This window comes from Nansenia antarctica, assembly GCF_963989245.1.
Source record: "Nansenia antarctica genome assembly, chromosome: 1".
Lineage (NCBI taxonomy): Eukaryota > Metazoa > Chordata > Actinopteri > Argentiniformes > Microstomatidae > Nansenia > Nansenia antarctica.
Genome location: NC_137674.1, coordinates 38301482 through 38318150, shown reverse-complemented (window position 1 = coordinate 38318150; position 16669 = coordinate 38301482). Strand labels below are relative to the sequence as shown.

At 44.6% G+C, this 16669-nt stretch overlaps 2 protein-coding genes across 2 annotated transcripts in view; one reads left to right on the top strand and one right to left on the bottom strand.

Moving 5' to 3' along the window:
• The window catches only part of stag1a (STAG1 cohesin complex component a), a gene marked incomplete at its 5' end in the record, with an annotated part of 21496 nt that extends 11513 nt beyond the window's left edge, over positions 1–9983 (top strand). Inside the window, 7 exons of the mRNA XM_080539897.1 lie at positions 561–689; positions 838–1046; positions 1206–1371; positions 1475–1591; positions 1889–2003; positions 6615–6695; positions 8685–9983. Of these exons, the coding sequence (XP_080396023.1) occupies positions 561–689; positions 838–1046; positions 1206–1371; positions 1475–1591; positions 1889–2003; positions 6615–6695; positions 8685–8708 (841 nt within the window). The 3' untranslated portion in view covers positions 8709–9983. The remainder of the gene's footprint in view (positions 1–560; positions 690–837; positions 1047–1205; positions 1372–1474; positions 1592–1888; positions 2004–6614; positions 6696–8684) is intronic.
• A 224-nt stretch (positions 9984–10207) lies between these two features.
• Positions 10208–16669, bottom strand: pccb (propionyl-CoA carboxylase subunit beta). Its single transcript, XM_080550459.1, has 15 exons — positions 16426–16669; positions 15999–16118; positions 15721–15789; positions 15541–15597; positions 15064–15177; positions 14691–14801; positions 14338–14446; positions 13992–14112; positions 13805–13886; positions 13412–13535; positions 13085–13192; positions 12638–12738; positions 12463–12561; positions 12196–12295; positions 10208–11024 (listed from the first exon to the last, which is right to left on the bottom strand). Exons 1-15 carry the CDS (start codon positions 16660–16662, stop codon positions 10903–10905), a joined length of 1674 nt encoding a protein of 557 aa, XP_080406585.1. The 5' UTR covers positions 16663–16669; the 3' UTR covers positions 10208–10902.

Below are 16669 nucleotides of genomic sequence, written 5' to 3'. Positions count from 1 at the left end.
CTGAACAATAGCGCGAGACAAGTTCTGTGAGGATATTCGCGCGCGGCTCGAAGTTCTGTGAGGAATCGCAATTATATTACAGTAACAGTCGCTAACTTGACTGCAAAAGTAATGTAGCCTAGGCTGAAAAATAGCGCCAGACATTTGTTAAACACAGTTTATTCATAACATACGATTATGATGATTATTTAAATAATAAAAATTCTCCACGATTAAGTTATCGCGGGTGTTTTTATCGCGATTAACGATAAAAACGATAATCGTCCCATCCCTACACACACGTACACACTGCACCACACACACACACGTACACACTGCACCACACACACACACACACACACACATACACACTGCACCACACACACACACACACACACACATACACACTGCACCACACACACACACACGTACACACTGCATACACACTTAAACATGCTCAACATACACGTGTAGCTATTTAGGACATTTGAAAGCTGATTGTGAACATTTTACACGTCTTTTGTTCTTACGGCCGGTTCCCTTTCTTTTTCCCCTCCCTCTCTTTCTTTCTTTCTTCTCAGAGATGGGATAGAGTTTGCGTTTAAGTTTCAGAACCCTCGCGGTGCAGAGTTCCCTCCTCCTAACCTGGCCTTCCTGGAGGTGCTCTGTGAGTTCTCCTCCAAACTGCTGCGCCAGGACAAGAAGACTGTGTAAGTTCCGTGTGCGTGAGTGTGTGAGTGTGTGAGTGTGTGAGTGTGAGTCTGGGTGTGTGTGTGTGTAAGTGTGAGTGTCTGCATTTGTGGGTATATACAGTATGTGTATGTATATATATTATATATCATATATCTCCTCTCTCAGCCACAACTATCTGGAGAAGTTCATGTCGGAGGCCATGGCCGAGCGGCGGGAAGACGTGTGGCTGCCGTTGATCTCCTACCGGAACAGTCTGTTAACGGGAGGAGACGAGGACCGCATGTCTGTTACCTCGGGCGCCAGCAGCAAGACTGGCTCAGTCCGTAGCAAGAAGGGCCGAACGCCCTCCATTATACACAAGAAACGCATAGAGGGTGGGTTCAAACACACACACACACACACACACACACACACACACACATCACCCGCCCTACTACTGGGACTAAATGATTTTGAGTATTTTACAAAATGCCTTGTGTTGAAATGTCTGTCTGTCTGGCTGTCTCTCTCCCTGCCTGCCTGCCTGCCTGCAGAGGAGAGTGTGGAGGGCTCGTGGTTGATGCGTAATGACACCCTGCAGACACCGGGGGCGCTGCAGACACCACAGCTGACCTCCACTGTGCTCCGAGAAAACAGAGGGACAGAACATATGCCTGACCCCGACTCAGAGCCCGGCTCAGAGAACGACTACGTACACAAGTAAGAATACACACACACACACCAAACACACACACATCGACTGGATGAGCGACTATGTATGTGTGTGTGTGTGTGTGTGTATGTGTGTAACCCTGTGTTTTAGTCCTCAGATGCAGATGTCATGGCTGGGCCAGCAGAAGATGGACGAGGTGAACAGAAAAGACCGGACGGCCATGAACTATATGAAGGCCCGCAGCAACCAGGGTGTCAGGCAGACTGTGTAAGTGTGTCTCTGTCTGTGTGTCTCTGTCTGTCTGTGTAAGTGTGTATGTGTCTGTCTGTCTGTCTGTATCTGTGTAAGTGTGTCTGTATCTGTGTGTCTGTGTAAGTGTGTCTGTCTCTCTGTGTCTGTCTCTCTGTGTCTTTATCTGTGTGTCTGTCTGTGTGTCTTTGTCTGTGTAAGTGTGTCTGTGTCTGTGTAAGTGTGTCTGTGTCTGTGTAAGTGTGTCTGTGTGACAGATGATATCAGTGAATGAATGAGCGTCCTCGTGTACTGACGGCCCTCTCTCTGCTGCAGGCGCGGGCTAATGGAGGATGACGCAGAGCCAATCTTTGAGGACGTCATGATGTCATCGCGAGGGCAGCTGGAGGACATGAACGAGGAGTTTGAGGACACGATGGTGATCGACCTGGTCAGTGACATCACTACCACCCCTGATATTCATCACTACCACCCCTGATATTCATCACTACCACCCCTCATCAGTGTTGGGCACGTTACTTTTAAAAAGTAATTAGTTATAGTTACTAGTTACTTATCCCAAAAAGTAACTGAGTTAGTAACTGAATTACTTCATTATAAAAGTAACTAGTTACTAGACAAAGTAACTATTACGTTACTTTTTGCCACGGCGCAGCGGGCTAGCCGTGGTGTAGAGTTGACAAGTTAAGGTCAGTCAGCCAAATGTGACAAGGAAAAGCTTACCCACTGCCAGATTAGAAGATAAATGTGCCATCTCGGGGACCAAAGTGTCCCTATCAGGAAGAAAATCATTTGGATTTTTTTCTGAGCAGGTTTCAGCAGGGAACTTTTCATATTTATTGCACTTCAACAGACCACAACTGGTAGACATACTGTACTTCAAGTATTTTCTTCATTACAAAAGTAAACATTTAACAATATGACGTGCTTTTAAATCTTTGTAGTGTAAATTAAATAAATCAAACTGTCACACAACTTCAGACAACTGGTAGACATACTGTAACTTCAAGTATTTTCAACACAACAAAAGTAAACAGTTAAACAATATGAAGTGCTTTTAAAGTAGTACTGAAAAAGTAAGACATGAATTTCTTGGACAAATCCAACTTTAGCTCCTAAACATTCATTCATTCATTCATTCATCTATCCATCCATACACTCCTTCCTAACACTCATCCATGCATGCATTCATTCATCCAGCCAACCCAGTCGTCTAACCACAGTGTTTCCTCCAGGATTTTTTACATTAGTGGCGGGGGGGTCCACTAATGTAAAAAACTAATGAGATTTTTTTTTCGCGTGCACAAAATTTTTTCCCGCCTGCACGCGCATAAAACGCGCACTGCCGCTCAAAACAAAGACGTAATTTCACTTTACCCACGCAATACCCACTTAAACGTGTGAGGATACGTAACGGCGTTAGTGACAGAACTTTCACTTTCATTCATGAAATTCACCCAGTCTGTGTTACGAAGCACTTGACTTTTGGACCATTGGGACTGACTATAGCGTCATGTGCCATCAACGGGGGGAGATGCGACAAGAAATATGTCAGAATGCAGCACTATCATGCACAGATCAGCCTTATAACATGTAATGTTAGATACGGTATATATATAACGTTAGACAGGGAGCGCAGATGCAGTGTTTCCTCCAGGTACGCGCGCTCAAAACAACGACCTAATTTCTACCAAAACTAGAGGGGATGGCAAAAAAAAAAAAAAAGAATATACAGAATATAAACTTGTGATACCGGTTTCCATCCATCAGCTCTGAAGGTTTACGTTACTCACGGATCCAATGTCCTTCCAAACGAGCAGTCTTGGCTCCATCTCAAACACAACTGGAAAAGTATGTCCAACTTGGCGAAAGTTTCCCAGTGTTTCCAACTTCTCCAACTTCAAGTTCTTCAATTTGCGACAGTTTTTCAGCAGGGATGGTTGAGTCTGCACGGTTCTCATGCCGGTTCACATTTAGACCAATCAGGAGTAGCCCTTGTGTCACGTCGTCAACTGAATGTTTAATGTCATTAATCTGATTTTGGATCAGCGGTTAGAGAGAGATGGGCGTGGATTTAGGTGCACTTATAGTCAACATCCATTATAGCGCTGATCTAGGATCAGATATATTTTAATCAGCTAAAATGTTCAGAGGTGGATTATTATTTTTTTAAATAATTTTTTTGTGTGTGGACTGAATCAATTTGTGGCGGAGGAAATTCATTCGTGGCGGCCCGCCACCAATAAATGCATATAGAGGAAACACTGAACCATCCTAGCCATTAAACCAGTGATTGTATCTAAAAAGCAGAAGCGTTTCAAACTTCTGGTCAGAGAGCCTGTTCCTCTTTGGAGTGAAGACGAGCTTCCCCAGGCTAAACAGTCTCTCTACGGGGGCACTGGATGGAGTGGCTGCATTGTATTTGAGTGAAATGTTCTTTATCAGTGGAAATCCATTAAGAGTGTCCATCCCTTGTCCTCCTGATTTGAGATAATCAGCAGTAGCACATAGGGGTGTAACGGATCACCTAACTCACGGATCGGATCGTGTCACGGTTTTTGAGTCACGGATCGGATCATTTTTCGGATCAACACAAAACATTTTTGTTTTTATAAAAACTGCTTTTTCCTTGAATTCTGTAAAAACACCACTTTTACTATGTGACAAAAACCAACAACATTCAAGATGTCAAAACTGGTAATATATATATACATACATATATATACATATATATATATAATATATATATAACTACACTCTACACTCAAACATTACATAATTATACTGAAATACACTCAATTTAAATGATAGGAGAGAGGGAGGAGGCGCCTGGTTGCAGCAGTGAGTCACTGGGCTCTTTAAAGCAGATGAATAAACATGTTTTATGCCACTTTTAACTAAATAATAAAGTGAACCCTTATTTTGAACATGGTATGAAAAAAATGCCTACATTATCAGAAGTTGTCGAGCTACCTTTTTCGTGCCTCCCGTCATAGTTGACAGAGAAGCCAAAGTGCTCCCATACATGGGATTTAAATGACGAGGGAGGCATTTCGAGTTCTTCTCCGCCGAACAACGTAACATGATACACTTGGGCCGCGTTCGTAAATTCGCTTTGAGAGCGCCGGAGCGCACACTGGGTCCGACGTCATAAAGGGACCAAGTAATTTGATTGGACGAGGCGTTCCTTGAACGCTGATCAGATTCCAGAGCGGATTTACGAACGCAGCCTTGTTGTTGTGGATTCCCAGCTTCACGTGTAGTGAGCAAACAACGGATTATTTTTCTTTCGCATTATCAACCTATCATTGCGCTTTAGAGTAAAACAAAGCCCGCAACTGTCTCGTCTATCTTTTCATGGCAACTCTACATTGTGATTTACAAGAGATATTAAGTAAGATATTAAGTAATATTATTACTTGTTAACAGTGATACAGTATATAGGTTTGCTTCTCTGTCCACTTTATCCAAGCTAGACCCCCTGTATCATTCGGTTCTAAGATACATCACCGATAGTGCCTTCAGGACCCATCACTGTACACTGTATAGTCTGGTTGGATGGCCATCTCTTTCTGTCAGAAGGCTCCAACACTGGTACACTCTTGTGTTTAAAATCATCTCTGGCTTCTTACCGAATTATCTGGGCCTGAAGTTCATCCCTATACCGAGTGGCTCGGGTCTCAGGTCTCGTAGATGGCTACAATACAAGGTGCCACTTATCATGAACAATGTTGGAAGGGCAAGCTTGTCTTATTATGGCCCTTGGTCTTGGAATGACCTACAGACTACTTTTAAATTAGAGGCCCTTATTTCCATAAGTATCTTCAAGCGTAGATTAAAGGATGTGGTCACCGCTCGCTGTACCTGCTTTGGTTAGACTTCTCAATGTTTTAATCACCTTGTAAATACCCCTACCATTGTTTGTCTATTGTATTGTTGCCACTGTCTTATGTCCTGTCTTGTTATCTGAACTGTTTTTTAAGCTACTATTTTGACCCTGTCTTGGCCAGGTCTCTCTTGTAAAAGAGGTTTTAATCTCAATGTGACTTCCTGGTAAAATAAAGTTTTTTTTTTTTTTTTTTTTTTAATGCAATTGATCCGCGGTACACACGCGTTCCGAACCGTGGAGGGCGATCCGAACGGATCACGGAATTTCCGTGATCCGTTACACCCCTAGTAGCACAGGGGTCATCCTCATCCTCAAAGGCGTGGCTCCGTGTCCTTCTTTGTTAGCGGAGCTCACGTTAGCCACACCTGGCCTGCTATCATCGTCAACGGTGTTTTTAGCCACTAGTTTTGTAGAAGCGTGTGCCGTTGAGAGATGCTTCATTAGGTTAGAGTTGCTTACAACGGACGTGGACAAACATTTAGCTCCGGGACATAAAGTACACATCACATGTACGTTTTTAAATTTTACCTCAATGAGGTTGAAATAGTGCCTGTACTTCCACCGTGAAAACGCCACGTTCACCTCAGAACACTCGGGACTCGCCATTGCTGCGTGTATCTCTCTGATAGTTTGAGTGTGTGTGTGATGCTGTGCGCGCGTGTGGTTTGTGTGTAGAAACATCCGCACAACACTGAACTATGGTTGGCTTACCATGACATTTTCTCTACCATAGCCAATCATGATCACTTAAGCGGTTGTCTCGCCCCTCCCCTCCCCCCTCCCCAACAAACAAACAAAAAAAAACTTTGCAGCTGTGACTGAGGTCGGATGACAATGAGAAGCTTCAGTAGTAACGCGCCGCATTGAATTACCGGTAACGGTAACGGCGTTGTAACGATGGAAATAGTAATTAATTCGATTACCCGTTACTGAAAAAAATAACGCCGTTAGTAATGCCGTTTATTTTAACGCCGTTATTCACATCACTGCCCCTCATATTCATCACTACCACCCCTCATATTCATCACTAACACTCCTCATATTCCTAGACTCTCCCCATTTATTTCATTCATTCGTTTGTTCATTTATTAATGCATTCACTCGCTCATTCATTCTTTTTCATTCTTTTTTCCGGTGTTCTGTCGTTTCCAGCCTCCATCTCGGAACAGGCGTGAGCGTGCGGAGCTGAGACCAGACTTCTTTGACTCTGCAGCCATGATCGAGGATGAGTCGGTGAGTGTACACACACACACACACACACACACACTCTCACACACACACACACACTCTCACACACACACACACACACACACACACTGGTCTCAACACACACTCCTCTGCATCACTATTCACTATCACTACATCCCAGTCATGACTCAGTAGTATAGACCAGGGTTTCCGTTAGAAAAAATTGGTGCCGGTCAACGTGTCCGGGAAGATTTCAATGTGTCGGACAAACGGGAAAATTCCGGTCATCATATTAAAATATAATATAGGTGTTTGTCGCGGTGATTAGCTGTTGTGTAGCCTATATATGCCATTTAATGTCTATTTCTCATCCGATACGATTAGATGCAAACTATATAATAATATAGGCTTTCATGATTCGCATGCGCTACTATGGCATATGTCCAGGGCTGCACGCGCGCCACACTGGGCAGCCTAGTCACCTTTGCTACTTTGAATTACGACTGTAGGCTACTTTAAGATGTTTATTTCAATTGCATTAATGGGATTTGAGGATGTAATTGGTAATTTTAAGTATGCCTAGTTTAGCTTTTGATGGCTATTTGAACGGACTGCATCGATCGATCAATGAACGGACTCCATATTACGTTAACTGAAGTGTGTTAAATAGTTTCACGACAGTAATGTATGTTTTTCATATTCTCTTTACAGTTTCACCCTTTTTATCAATAAAACAACGTCATTTCTATAACCATGTCTCGCTGATTGGGAAGGCATTAAGTCTAGCTGCCTGTCAAATCATACTTACTCGGACTCGGGAGTATGAGAATGATTAGGATGTATCGGGGGGGATACACACCCGTGGACTATTTCAACTTAGTGGCACAAATTAAACTCTAACACTAGATAGACTAAATTGAACTAAAATGATGGACACCGACTGAATAACTGAGTGGGGGGAAGACAGGTCTCAAATGTGGAACAATTATAACATTTAATACATAAAGATAAAACATACACACATACTGTATATAACATTGATATCCCTAAACTCAAATGTAGTGTGGTATTGTCAACCTAATCTAATCAATCCTAATCTAATGGAACCAGTAGCCCATGTTGTCGATAGTAGCGCACGTGGAGATGGACGAATGTAGAGGAGGAAAGTTCAATGGAAACTCCCGGAGTAGAAAAGGTAGCCAGGGGGATGTTGTACTCTGAATCTCCCGACTCAGGGCTGGAACGGGCACGGCAGGCTCAATCAATGAACGGGGTTGAGATGGCTAGCGTCCTTTACTAGCCGCATCTCACGGCCCTCTGTGGTCATTCACTGTGCACATCCAAAACACGCAGAACAATAACCTTGACTCCGGTCACTGCAGTGGTTTTATTTAGACTAGATCAAACTAAATTAACTGACGAATTTCTCCCTCACAACTACTCCCGAAAGGTACCTTCACTCTCCGCAAACCACAAACTACTCGCGCCGTTGAGAGACAGGGTTGCCAGATGGGGTGGGTTACCGCCGAATGGGCTACTGGGTTTAGCGGTTATTAGCGGACTAGTTCGGCTGTAAATTGTCAATCCCATCTGGCAACCCTGCCACTGTTTGTTCATCGCGTAGGCTAGTCTACACATTAATAATAAAATAAAATAAAATAGCCTACTGTATATATTCGTCTTTTTTTAATGTAGAAGGAATCAGAATATGTGACAAATTAATTTTAGCAAATTGTATTCAAATTGTGCTTAGAGGGTGTTATTTTCACCGGACATTATGACCGAAGAGGTTTAAATATGTCGGACTTCAACAGATTTTACCGGACAAAGACCGGTAATTACCGATTAACGGAAACCCAGGTATAGACTACTATAAACTACACAAACAAAAGACAGTCCCTCCTGCCTCAGACTGACTCACTCAGGACGAGGCTTAATCTGTGTCTGGGAAACCTGTGACGTCCCTGAGACTGTCTGACTGACGCAGTAGTTCAGGTGGTCTGTCGTTGCTCATGCTCCTTCTCTCTCCCCCAGGGATTCACCATGCCCATGTTCTGATCTGGTAAACGGAAGCGTTCCTGAAGCCGGGATCTTAGGATCTGGATCAGGAGAGAGGCCGTCTGTCTGACATCGCTTGTCAATCAAAACTTATCTGGAAAAAAATACAAAAACTTAAGAACCTTTTTCTCTATCAGTGGATTTGTGTGTGTGGGTCTGAAGTGGATCCAATGATGGGACCCTGCAATCAGCTGGAGTCCATCTTGAAGCTCCAGGGACCAACTCAATGCAGGCCGACCGGAGGATCTCGCTCGACCCTCAGAATATCGTACAGAATATCGTACAAAATGTTGTACACTTAGAGAGGAACTCCCCACCCCCATTGGGTCCCACAGATGTGTTTTAACTCTGTTAGCGTTAGCTTTGTTAGCCCCCTGGCTAATATCTCCGCTGGCTCAGTGGTACGTGTGCCCCGGTGCGTCCAGCGATAGTCAGAGGTACGGTTGCTTGGTAACACCCCTTGGCAGTGCGACGCCCTGTACAGTCCCCCTGGTGTCACGCTCTCAGATCAAATCAGACTGTTTAATTTCACCTGATGGGTGATCTCAATATTAAATGTTATCAATCTTTACTCTTTTATTTACACACTCCCTTTGTCTGAGACCCCAGTTCCCTTGTCTGTGATGATGATGATGTGTACTGTGTTGGTGATGTGTGACACACAGTGGTGAATGGGTTTGACTGACATGGAAGAATTGACATAATGTATTTGTGTTCTGGGTGTGGTGGAGAAGGGAGCATTATCATTGGACAACAGACAGGTGTTGAGTCACTCCGTCCACTTCATACTCACACCACAGAATCACATCTTTGTAAAACACAAGAAAAAAAAAAAAAAAGAGAAAGATAAATAAATAAAAAGATATTTTGAATTCAGTAGCTTTAGTACAAAGTTTTAAATCAAGTGAGTTTTGTTTTTGTCTGATGTTTGTACAGCTCTTTCTGAATATGTATGTATCTTGTTTGTTGCCAAATTGTGGCCTACATGCTTATATAACCCACAACTCGAATCTGATTGGTTGAAGCCTTGGCTGTTGCCATAGGATACCTTGTCAGCTGAGCACCATAAAGTGTACTTGTGTGGTGTTGTGGCATGGTGACAAAGCGTCATTTGGAGTTGAAAGGTCAAACTGATACCAGTGTCATATCACCATTGGTTGGCTTATCACTGAGACCTGCCACCCCTGTGCCCCCCATTGGCTTGTTTGGCTGTCCATTTGTAAATATCAGAGACAATTGGCTCTTTCAGAAGCGTGAGCAACATCACCTGCCCCGTAGCGCTCTAAAACAGCTTTTTTTTTCTGTGTACTTATTGAAATTCTTTTTTTTAAATAAAATCTGTAATCAATTTCTGGATCAGGTGTGTGCCTCCTTCCTGTCAATCTCGACTGTCTCGAGGCAGTAACCAATATTTAGAGCTTTAGAGAGAAAATAAAACGTAATACATTTGTCTTATTATAGCCTAATGGAACAGACACAGGTTTCACTTCATAATTCATAATTTTATTAGATTAAACTAGACTCTGGGAGTTACAGTAGGGGGGTGTTCCATCAACCTCGCTAAAGGAAAATCCAAGCTTATTTTATTTTTCTTACTTTAAGTCTCATGAGACTTATCAAAATAAGCCTAGATTTTCCATTAGTGGTGTTGATAGAATAGCCCCCAGGTGTATTAATCAAATCAGATGCAAAAACATGGAATACTAGGGGTGGATTAGTAGCAGACAGACTAGGATGAGTTGCCATGATTGCATAGTAGACCACTGGGAGAAGGCACAGGAAGAGATCATGTGACAGTATGCTATGACAAGGAGACTTGTTGGGAGACATAAAAGGGCTTCACACACTACAGGGACGACTCAAACCACACTGCTGGCTCGGATAGTTTCCTTTCACATTCCTTTCCAGCACTGTTACTGTAACTGGTGGCTGTGTAACCAGGCCAGCCCAGTCCAGCTCAGCTCAGCTCTGAAGTGTTAATCGGGGTAGAGGTAGAACTTTGCAGTAGAACATGATCTGCATTTGACTTCTTTAAGTCTACCAAATGCTCCTAGTCACAAGTGGTCTCATGGCAACGGTTCTTAACAGTACACCCAATATGGTCGCCGGTCGGGCTTTAGAAGAGAGCATCACAGACAGACACATTGAGGGAGGGGTGGGCAGAGAGATGTTGTAACTCAGGTATGTGTTTGTATTAGAGTGGAATGTTGGCATGTTTCTTCCAGGGGTTGGTCTGCTTCTTACTGGACAAAACTTCCAGATCCCTGCAGATCCTCTTGCGAGTGGTCGACGGCTCGATGATATCATCTACAAAACCTGAAACACACGTACACACACATTTAGAGGGGCAGAGCCTCACCAGTCATACTCCAATGAAAATAGCTGTTACAAAAAGTACAGCAACAAAAAAAAAGATACACTAAAAGATACACTAATTTGTGTTGTAATTTCTGTATGATTCCAATATTTTTTTATAGTCAAAATCGCCAAATTTGCAGAGCTCCACAGGGAGAGACGAGAGGTGCGGTGACTAGCTCAGCATCAACCTCTCCTCAGAAACTGGATGGAGCGCGGATAATAAGCATGTGCCTGTTACAAACTGCAATGAAAAAGCGCCAATGGACCCTATTCCCCCCCCTACCCTTTTCTTTCATTTCAAAATACTTTTATTTCTGTCACTATGTCTCTCAATATTTTTGTTTATCGTTCATTTCTGCTTTGTGTCTTGCTTTGAACCACATTCATAGACCATATGTGTACAGCTAAAAGAATGGAAAAACTGTAGACAAAACACAACATGATTGTACTAGTTGCTGAAACTGAAATAAAAACTGAGTAAAAAAAAAAAAAACACCAGTGGCAGCAGCTATCATGTCTGCTTCACTGAGGGATGTGTATTGAGCCCACGTTGCTGTCCCTCCACGTTAGCTAGCTCTAGCAAACAAACTTACAAATGTCTCAAAATTAGACTTTCGATCAAAACAGTGAGTGATAAACAATGGAAGACCAATGCCTGAACTTAAGGACCCACTTCAAACGAAGGGACAGAAAATAACACTTGTTTCAAATGGAGTGGTACTGCAAGTGGTCCTAGCGGTCAACGCTAGCCACAGCACTGTAGCGGAACCTACATATGCTTTTTAGGATATTTACTTAAGTAAAGTTAAGTAAAGGTAAGGCCATGCAATATATATTTCTATTTGTGTTGAATGGGTATGAATAGTGTAACTGCATTTGCCTATAAAACGTGAATCGAATATGTAAGTTACCTGTATGCGTGTGCAAAGAATGCTGATATGAAATATGAAACCTAGGACCACCAATAGTATTGTGCAACCTGCCAATTGAATGGTGAATTTAAGGCATATGTGTGTAAATCTGGCTCTGATAGCCACTGCCTCCCCAACCACTGACCTCACTGCACGTCACTGGTGTAGGGGAGAGTAAGTGAATGTGTATGTACAGAATAAAGAGTGTGAGTGTGCACCTCTGATAGCAGCAGGGAAGGGGTTGGCAAACTTCTCCACATATTCCGCCTCTGCCTCCGCCTGGTTTTCCTTCCCTCGGAAGATGATCTGCACGGCACCCTGGGTGGGAAACGGAACACAAAACATCACACAAAATCAGGAATGGTGAATTTAAACTTCCTCTATCGGGTTCATGTGTGTGTAAATCTGGCTCTGATAGCCACTGCCTCCCCGAATCAGGAAAACTCTGTGCATCCCTGCAGAGATGCTTGTGCTTGTGTGGTTACCTTGGCGCCCATCACAGCCACCTCAGCGGAGGGCCAGGCGTAGTTCAGGTCTCCTCTCAAGTGCTTGGAACTCATCACGTCATATGCTCCACCGTAGGCCTGGAACACACACACACAAGCTTTAAATTACTGTCAAGCCACCCACCCACCCACGCACGCACGCACGCACACGCACCTTCCTGGTGATGATGGTGATTTTGGGCACTGTGGCCTCTGCAAAGGCATAGAGTAGTTTGGCTCCATGTCTGATGATGCCCCCATACTCCTGAGCAGTACCTAGGAGGGGGGGGGGGGGGGGGGGGGGGGGAGAGAAAGGGTAGAAGAAGTAGAGGCAGAGAAGGGTGGGGGGGCGGGGGGGAAAGGGATAGGCAAGTGGACAGGTGTTGAACAGTTGGACATGCTAGATATGCTAACTGTAGTGGATGACTGGATGTTCAGTATGTGTCAGTATATGTCCTTGTTCAAATAAGGCTTAGATAAGAAAATAACTAAATCAATGAACTCTAAGAAGTTTTGGGCTGTGTGTGTGTGTGTGTGTGTGTGTGTGTGTGTGTGTGTGTGTGTGTGTGTGTGTGTGTGTGTGTGTGTGTGTGTGTGTGTGTGCGCGCATGAGCATGCGTACCTGGCAAGAATCCGGGCACGTCCACAAAAGTGATAATAGGGATGTTGAAAGCATCACAGAAGCGTACGAAGCGAGCCCCTTTCACTGACGAGTTAATGTCCAGACAGCCTGTAGAGTAGATCAGAGTCAGAGATCGCAGTGCCAGAGCGGAGATCACAAGAGTCAGATCGGTACACCAGCTTGAACAACGCCCTCCCTCCCCTCCCCTCTTAACATCCCACTCTCCTTCAAAAGGGCTTCTCCATCCTGCTTTCACCCTCCCCCTCAGTAACTCCCTCCTCCTCCTCCTCTCTTCTCCTCCTACCATCTCCCCTCCCCTCCCCTCACCAGACGCCACTTTAGGCTGGTTCCCCACGATGCCCACCGTGCGCCCGTTCATGCGGGCGAATCCCACCACTATGTTTTTGGCGTAGCTCGGCATGATCTCAAAGAACTCCCGCTCGTCCACGATCTGGAAGGGTTCATATAGAGATGAGTGGAACGTTAGCAAAAACAGACACACTTGGTGGAGTGAAGGTGTGCCTTTCCCCTGGCTGGGTGATGTCAGTAAGTCATGTCGTAAGCCATATGTGTCAGCATAAGAGTGAGCCTGTGTGTGTGTGTGTACGTTGCGTACCCCCTGGATGATGTCAGGCATGTCATAAGCCGTATGTGTCTGTAACAGAGTGTCTATTGGTGTGTGTGTGTGTGTGTGTGTGTGTGTGTCTGTGTATTGCGTACCCCATGGATGATGTCCAGCATGTCATAAGCTTTAGTAGTCTCAGCTGGGACGATGGTGTCCAGACCAGGCACCAGACGGTCGCTGCAGAGAGGAGGGGAAGAGGAGGATGAGTAAAGCAAAGGGATGAGAGGAAAGACAGATGCGTCATTGGTTTATCTATGTCGTAGGACTTCTGTGATTGAGTACCTAGGGTCATGGCACTCAGTGACAGGGGCGGGGTCCTGGTTGCTAAGCGGCAGAAAGTTGAAGAAGTCTCTTAGGTTGAGCAGAGCATCGATGTCATTCTCAAATGCATGGTGGGCCACACCTGGGGGTGGAGGGGGGGTATGGACAATTACTACACAGAGTTTCCACACCTGCCAAACACAATGCAGCATCTATATGTGTATGTGCACACTTGTAAGACACTGACTGGACACAGCAGTGTGTGTCTTGGCTCCTCCAAGGTCCTCCTGCATCAAATGTGTGTGTGTGTGTGTGTGTGTGTGTGTGTGTGTGTGTGTGTGTGTGTGTGTGTGTGTTTGACACTGACCAGACACAGTGGTGTGAGTCTTGGCACCTCCCAGCTCCTCCTGTGTCACATCCTCGTTGGTGACGGACTTCACTACATCAGGCCCAGTGATGAACAGATACGATGTGTCCTACACAGTACACACACACACACACACACACACACACACACACACACACTTATTATTTTCCACCAATGCACATAGGGTTGCCTCAGAGTTCTTGTCAAGAGTATTGCCGTATATAGTCTGGGTAACAGTCTAATTTAAGATCCAGCCTCGAACATTACCATTGTGCTGATAGACCTCCTCTCTGACTTCAGTAATACATCAAGCCGCTGCTTGAACTCCTTTTGACCCTAATGGGGCTCCTTACCTTGACCATGAAGGTGAAGTCTGTTAAGGCAGGAGAATACACAGCCCCTCCAGCACAAGGACCCATGATGAGAGAGATCTGAGGCACCACTCCTGACGCCATCACATTCCTCTGTGTACATACATACACACACACACACACACACACACACACACACACACACACACACAATTTAGGCATGTACAACTAACTCAAATAAATTCACATAGAATCACACATTTATACAAATACGCATAACACCATGCATGTACTCAACATTAACAAATACCTAACACATACAACAACACAAAACATGGACAGATATATATACACACACACACACACACATACACACACACATACGAACACAGTTACACAGAACTTCTAAGCCCACCAGGAAGATGTCGGCATATCCAGCCAGAGACTCCACCCCCTCCTGGATCCTGGCTCCACCAGAGTCATTAAGGCCAATGACTGGAGCACCCACCATCATCGCCTGGTCCATGATCTACACAGGCACAGACATAGACACGTCATCGCCTGGTTCATGATTTAAACCACAACAAAACCACTAGCATAGTGTGTGACAGTGTGAGTGAGTAGTGTAGTGATGATGTAGACTGCATATGAAGTGACTACGGGTCATCATATTCCGATTAAGGTGTATAGATGTCACAATATTCCGATTCAAACAGTCATATGCCAGGGGTCTTAATCGGAATATTCTCCAATCGGAATATGGCCTTAAATCGGGTTCGGTACATGTTTACATGACTCTTGCCCAATCGGAATATTGAGCATATTCCGATTAATACAGGAATACGGTGTGCATGTAAACGCAGTCATTGTCTTTTAAGTCTGTCTAATTTACCTTACAGATCTTCTGTGCATGAGCCCCAGACAAACTGCCCCCAAACACTGTGAAGTCCTGAGACAGACAGACAGACAGACAACAGTGAGAGACTTGGTCAAAGTCAGGCCAACACAGCATTTCAAAGTTGGTGCAGTACCACAGCTGTACCATTGCCAGAGACAGGGCTGATATTAGTACCTGACTGAAGACATACACCAGCCTCCCGTTGATCCTCCCCTGCCCTGTCACAACACTGTCCCCAGGGAACTAGAGAGAGAGAGAGAGAGAGAGAGAGAGAGAGAGAGAGAGAGAGAGAGAGAGAGAGAGAGAGAGAGAGAGAGAGAGAGAGAGAGAGAGAGAGAGAGAGAGAGAGAGAGAGAGAGAGAGAGAGAGAGAGACTGTAAATCTATGATGTACACACCTCGCATTAGACACTGAGACACTCCTGGATATCTGTGAGAGTTGATTATGTTCACCTTATTTCGGTCTTCCTCCATCGCAAAGTCTGAACACCGGTGTTCCACAAACATGTCATATTCCACAAAGGAGTCTGGATCCAGCAGGAGCTCCACTCTCTCTCTGGCTGTCAGTTTGCCCTGGTAGAATCATGGCATTGCTGGGTAGTTAGTAACACATGTGCAGTTTGTGCATGAGACCATTTTCTTTATGGTCTCTAAACATATACAGCAATGAATCAGAATCAGAAGACTTTATTGCCATGACATGTAAACATGTTAGGAATTTGGTTTGGTACCATGGAGCACGGTTTACAGGAGGACAGGTGCAAGACAGGACAAGACAGTGCAAACCAACATCATAGTGCAGGAGTCATAATTAATATAAATATAAAGTGCAGAGATCAAGTGCTAGTTTAGTTTTTTTTTTTTGCTTTATTTAACCTACCTTTTTGTGTTGCGCGTCGATTCTGTGCTGACCTCCCCCGACCAGAGCCACCCTTCGTTTCTTGTCGATCCGTTCCTGCACGGACAGGTGGCTGACGGAATACCACCGGCTGGTTGGTTGTAGGCTCGATCTGGCCACGGCAGCCGAGGCGGCGCCATGCTTCACCTGGGCCAGACTCCTGAAGGATGCTGTCAGCCCTCTGAGCAGTCCACCGCTGCTCCGCGCAATAGCCGCCATTGCTGTG

Coding starts and splice junctions, on each gene's coding strand:
- pccb (XM_080550459.1), bottom strand. CDS start 16,662: ATGGCGGCTATTGCGCGGAGCAGCGGTGGACTGCTCAGAGGGCTGACA. Junction 13,887..13,991: donor ACTGAGTGCCATGACCCTAG/GTACTCAATCAC, acceptor TCCTCTCTGCAG/CGACCGTCTGGTGCCTGGTC. Junction 11,025..12,195: donor CTTCCCTGCTGCTATCAGAG/GTGCACACTCAC, acceptor CGTGTGTTTCAG/GTTTTGTAGATGATATCATC.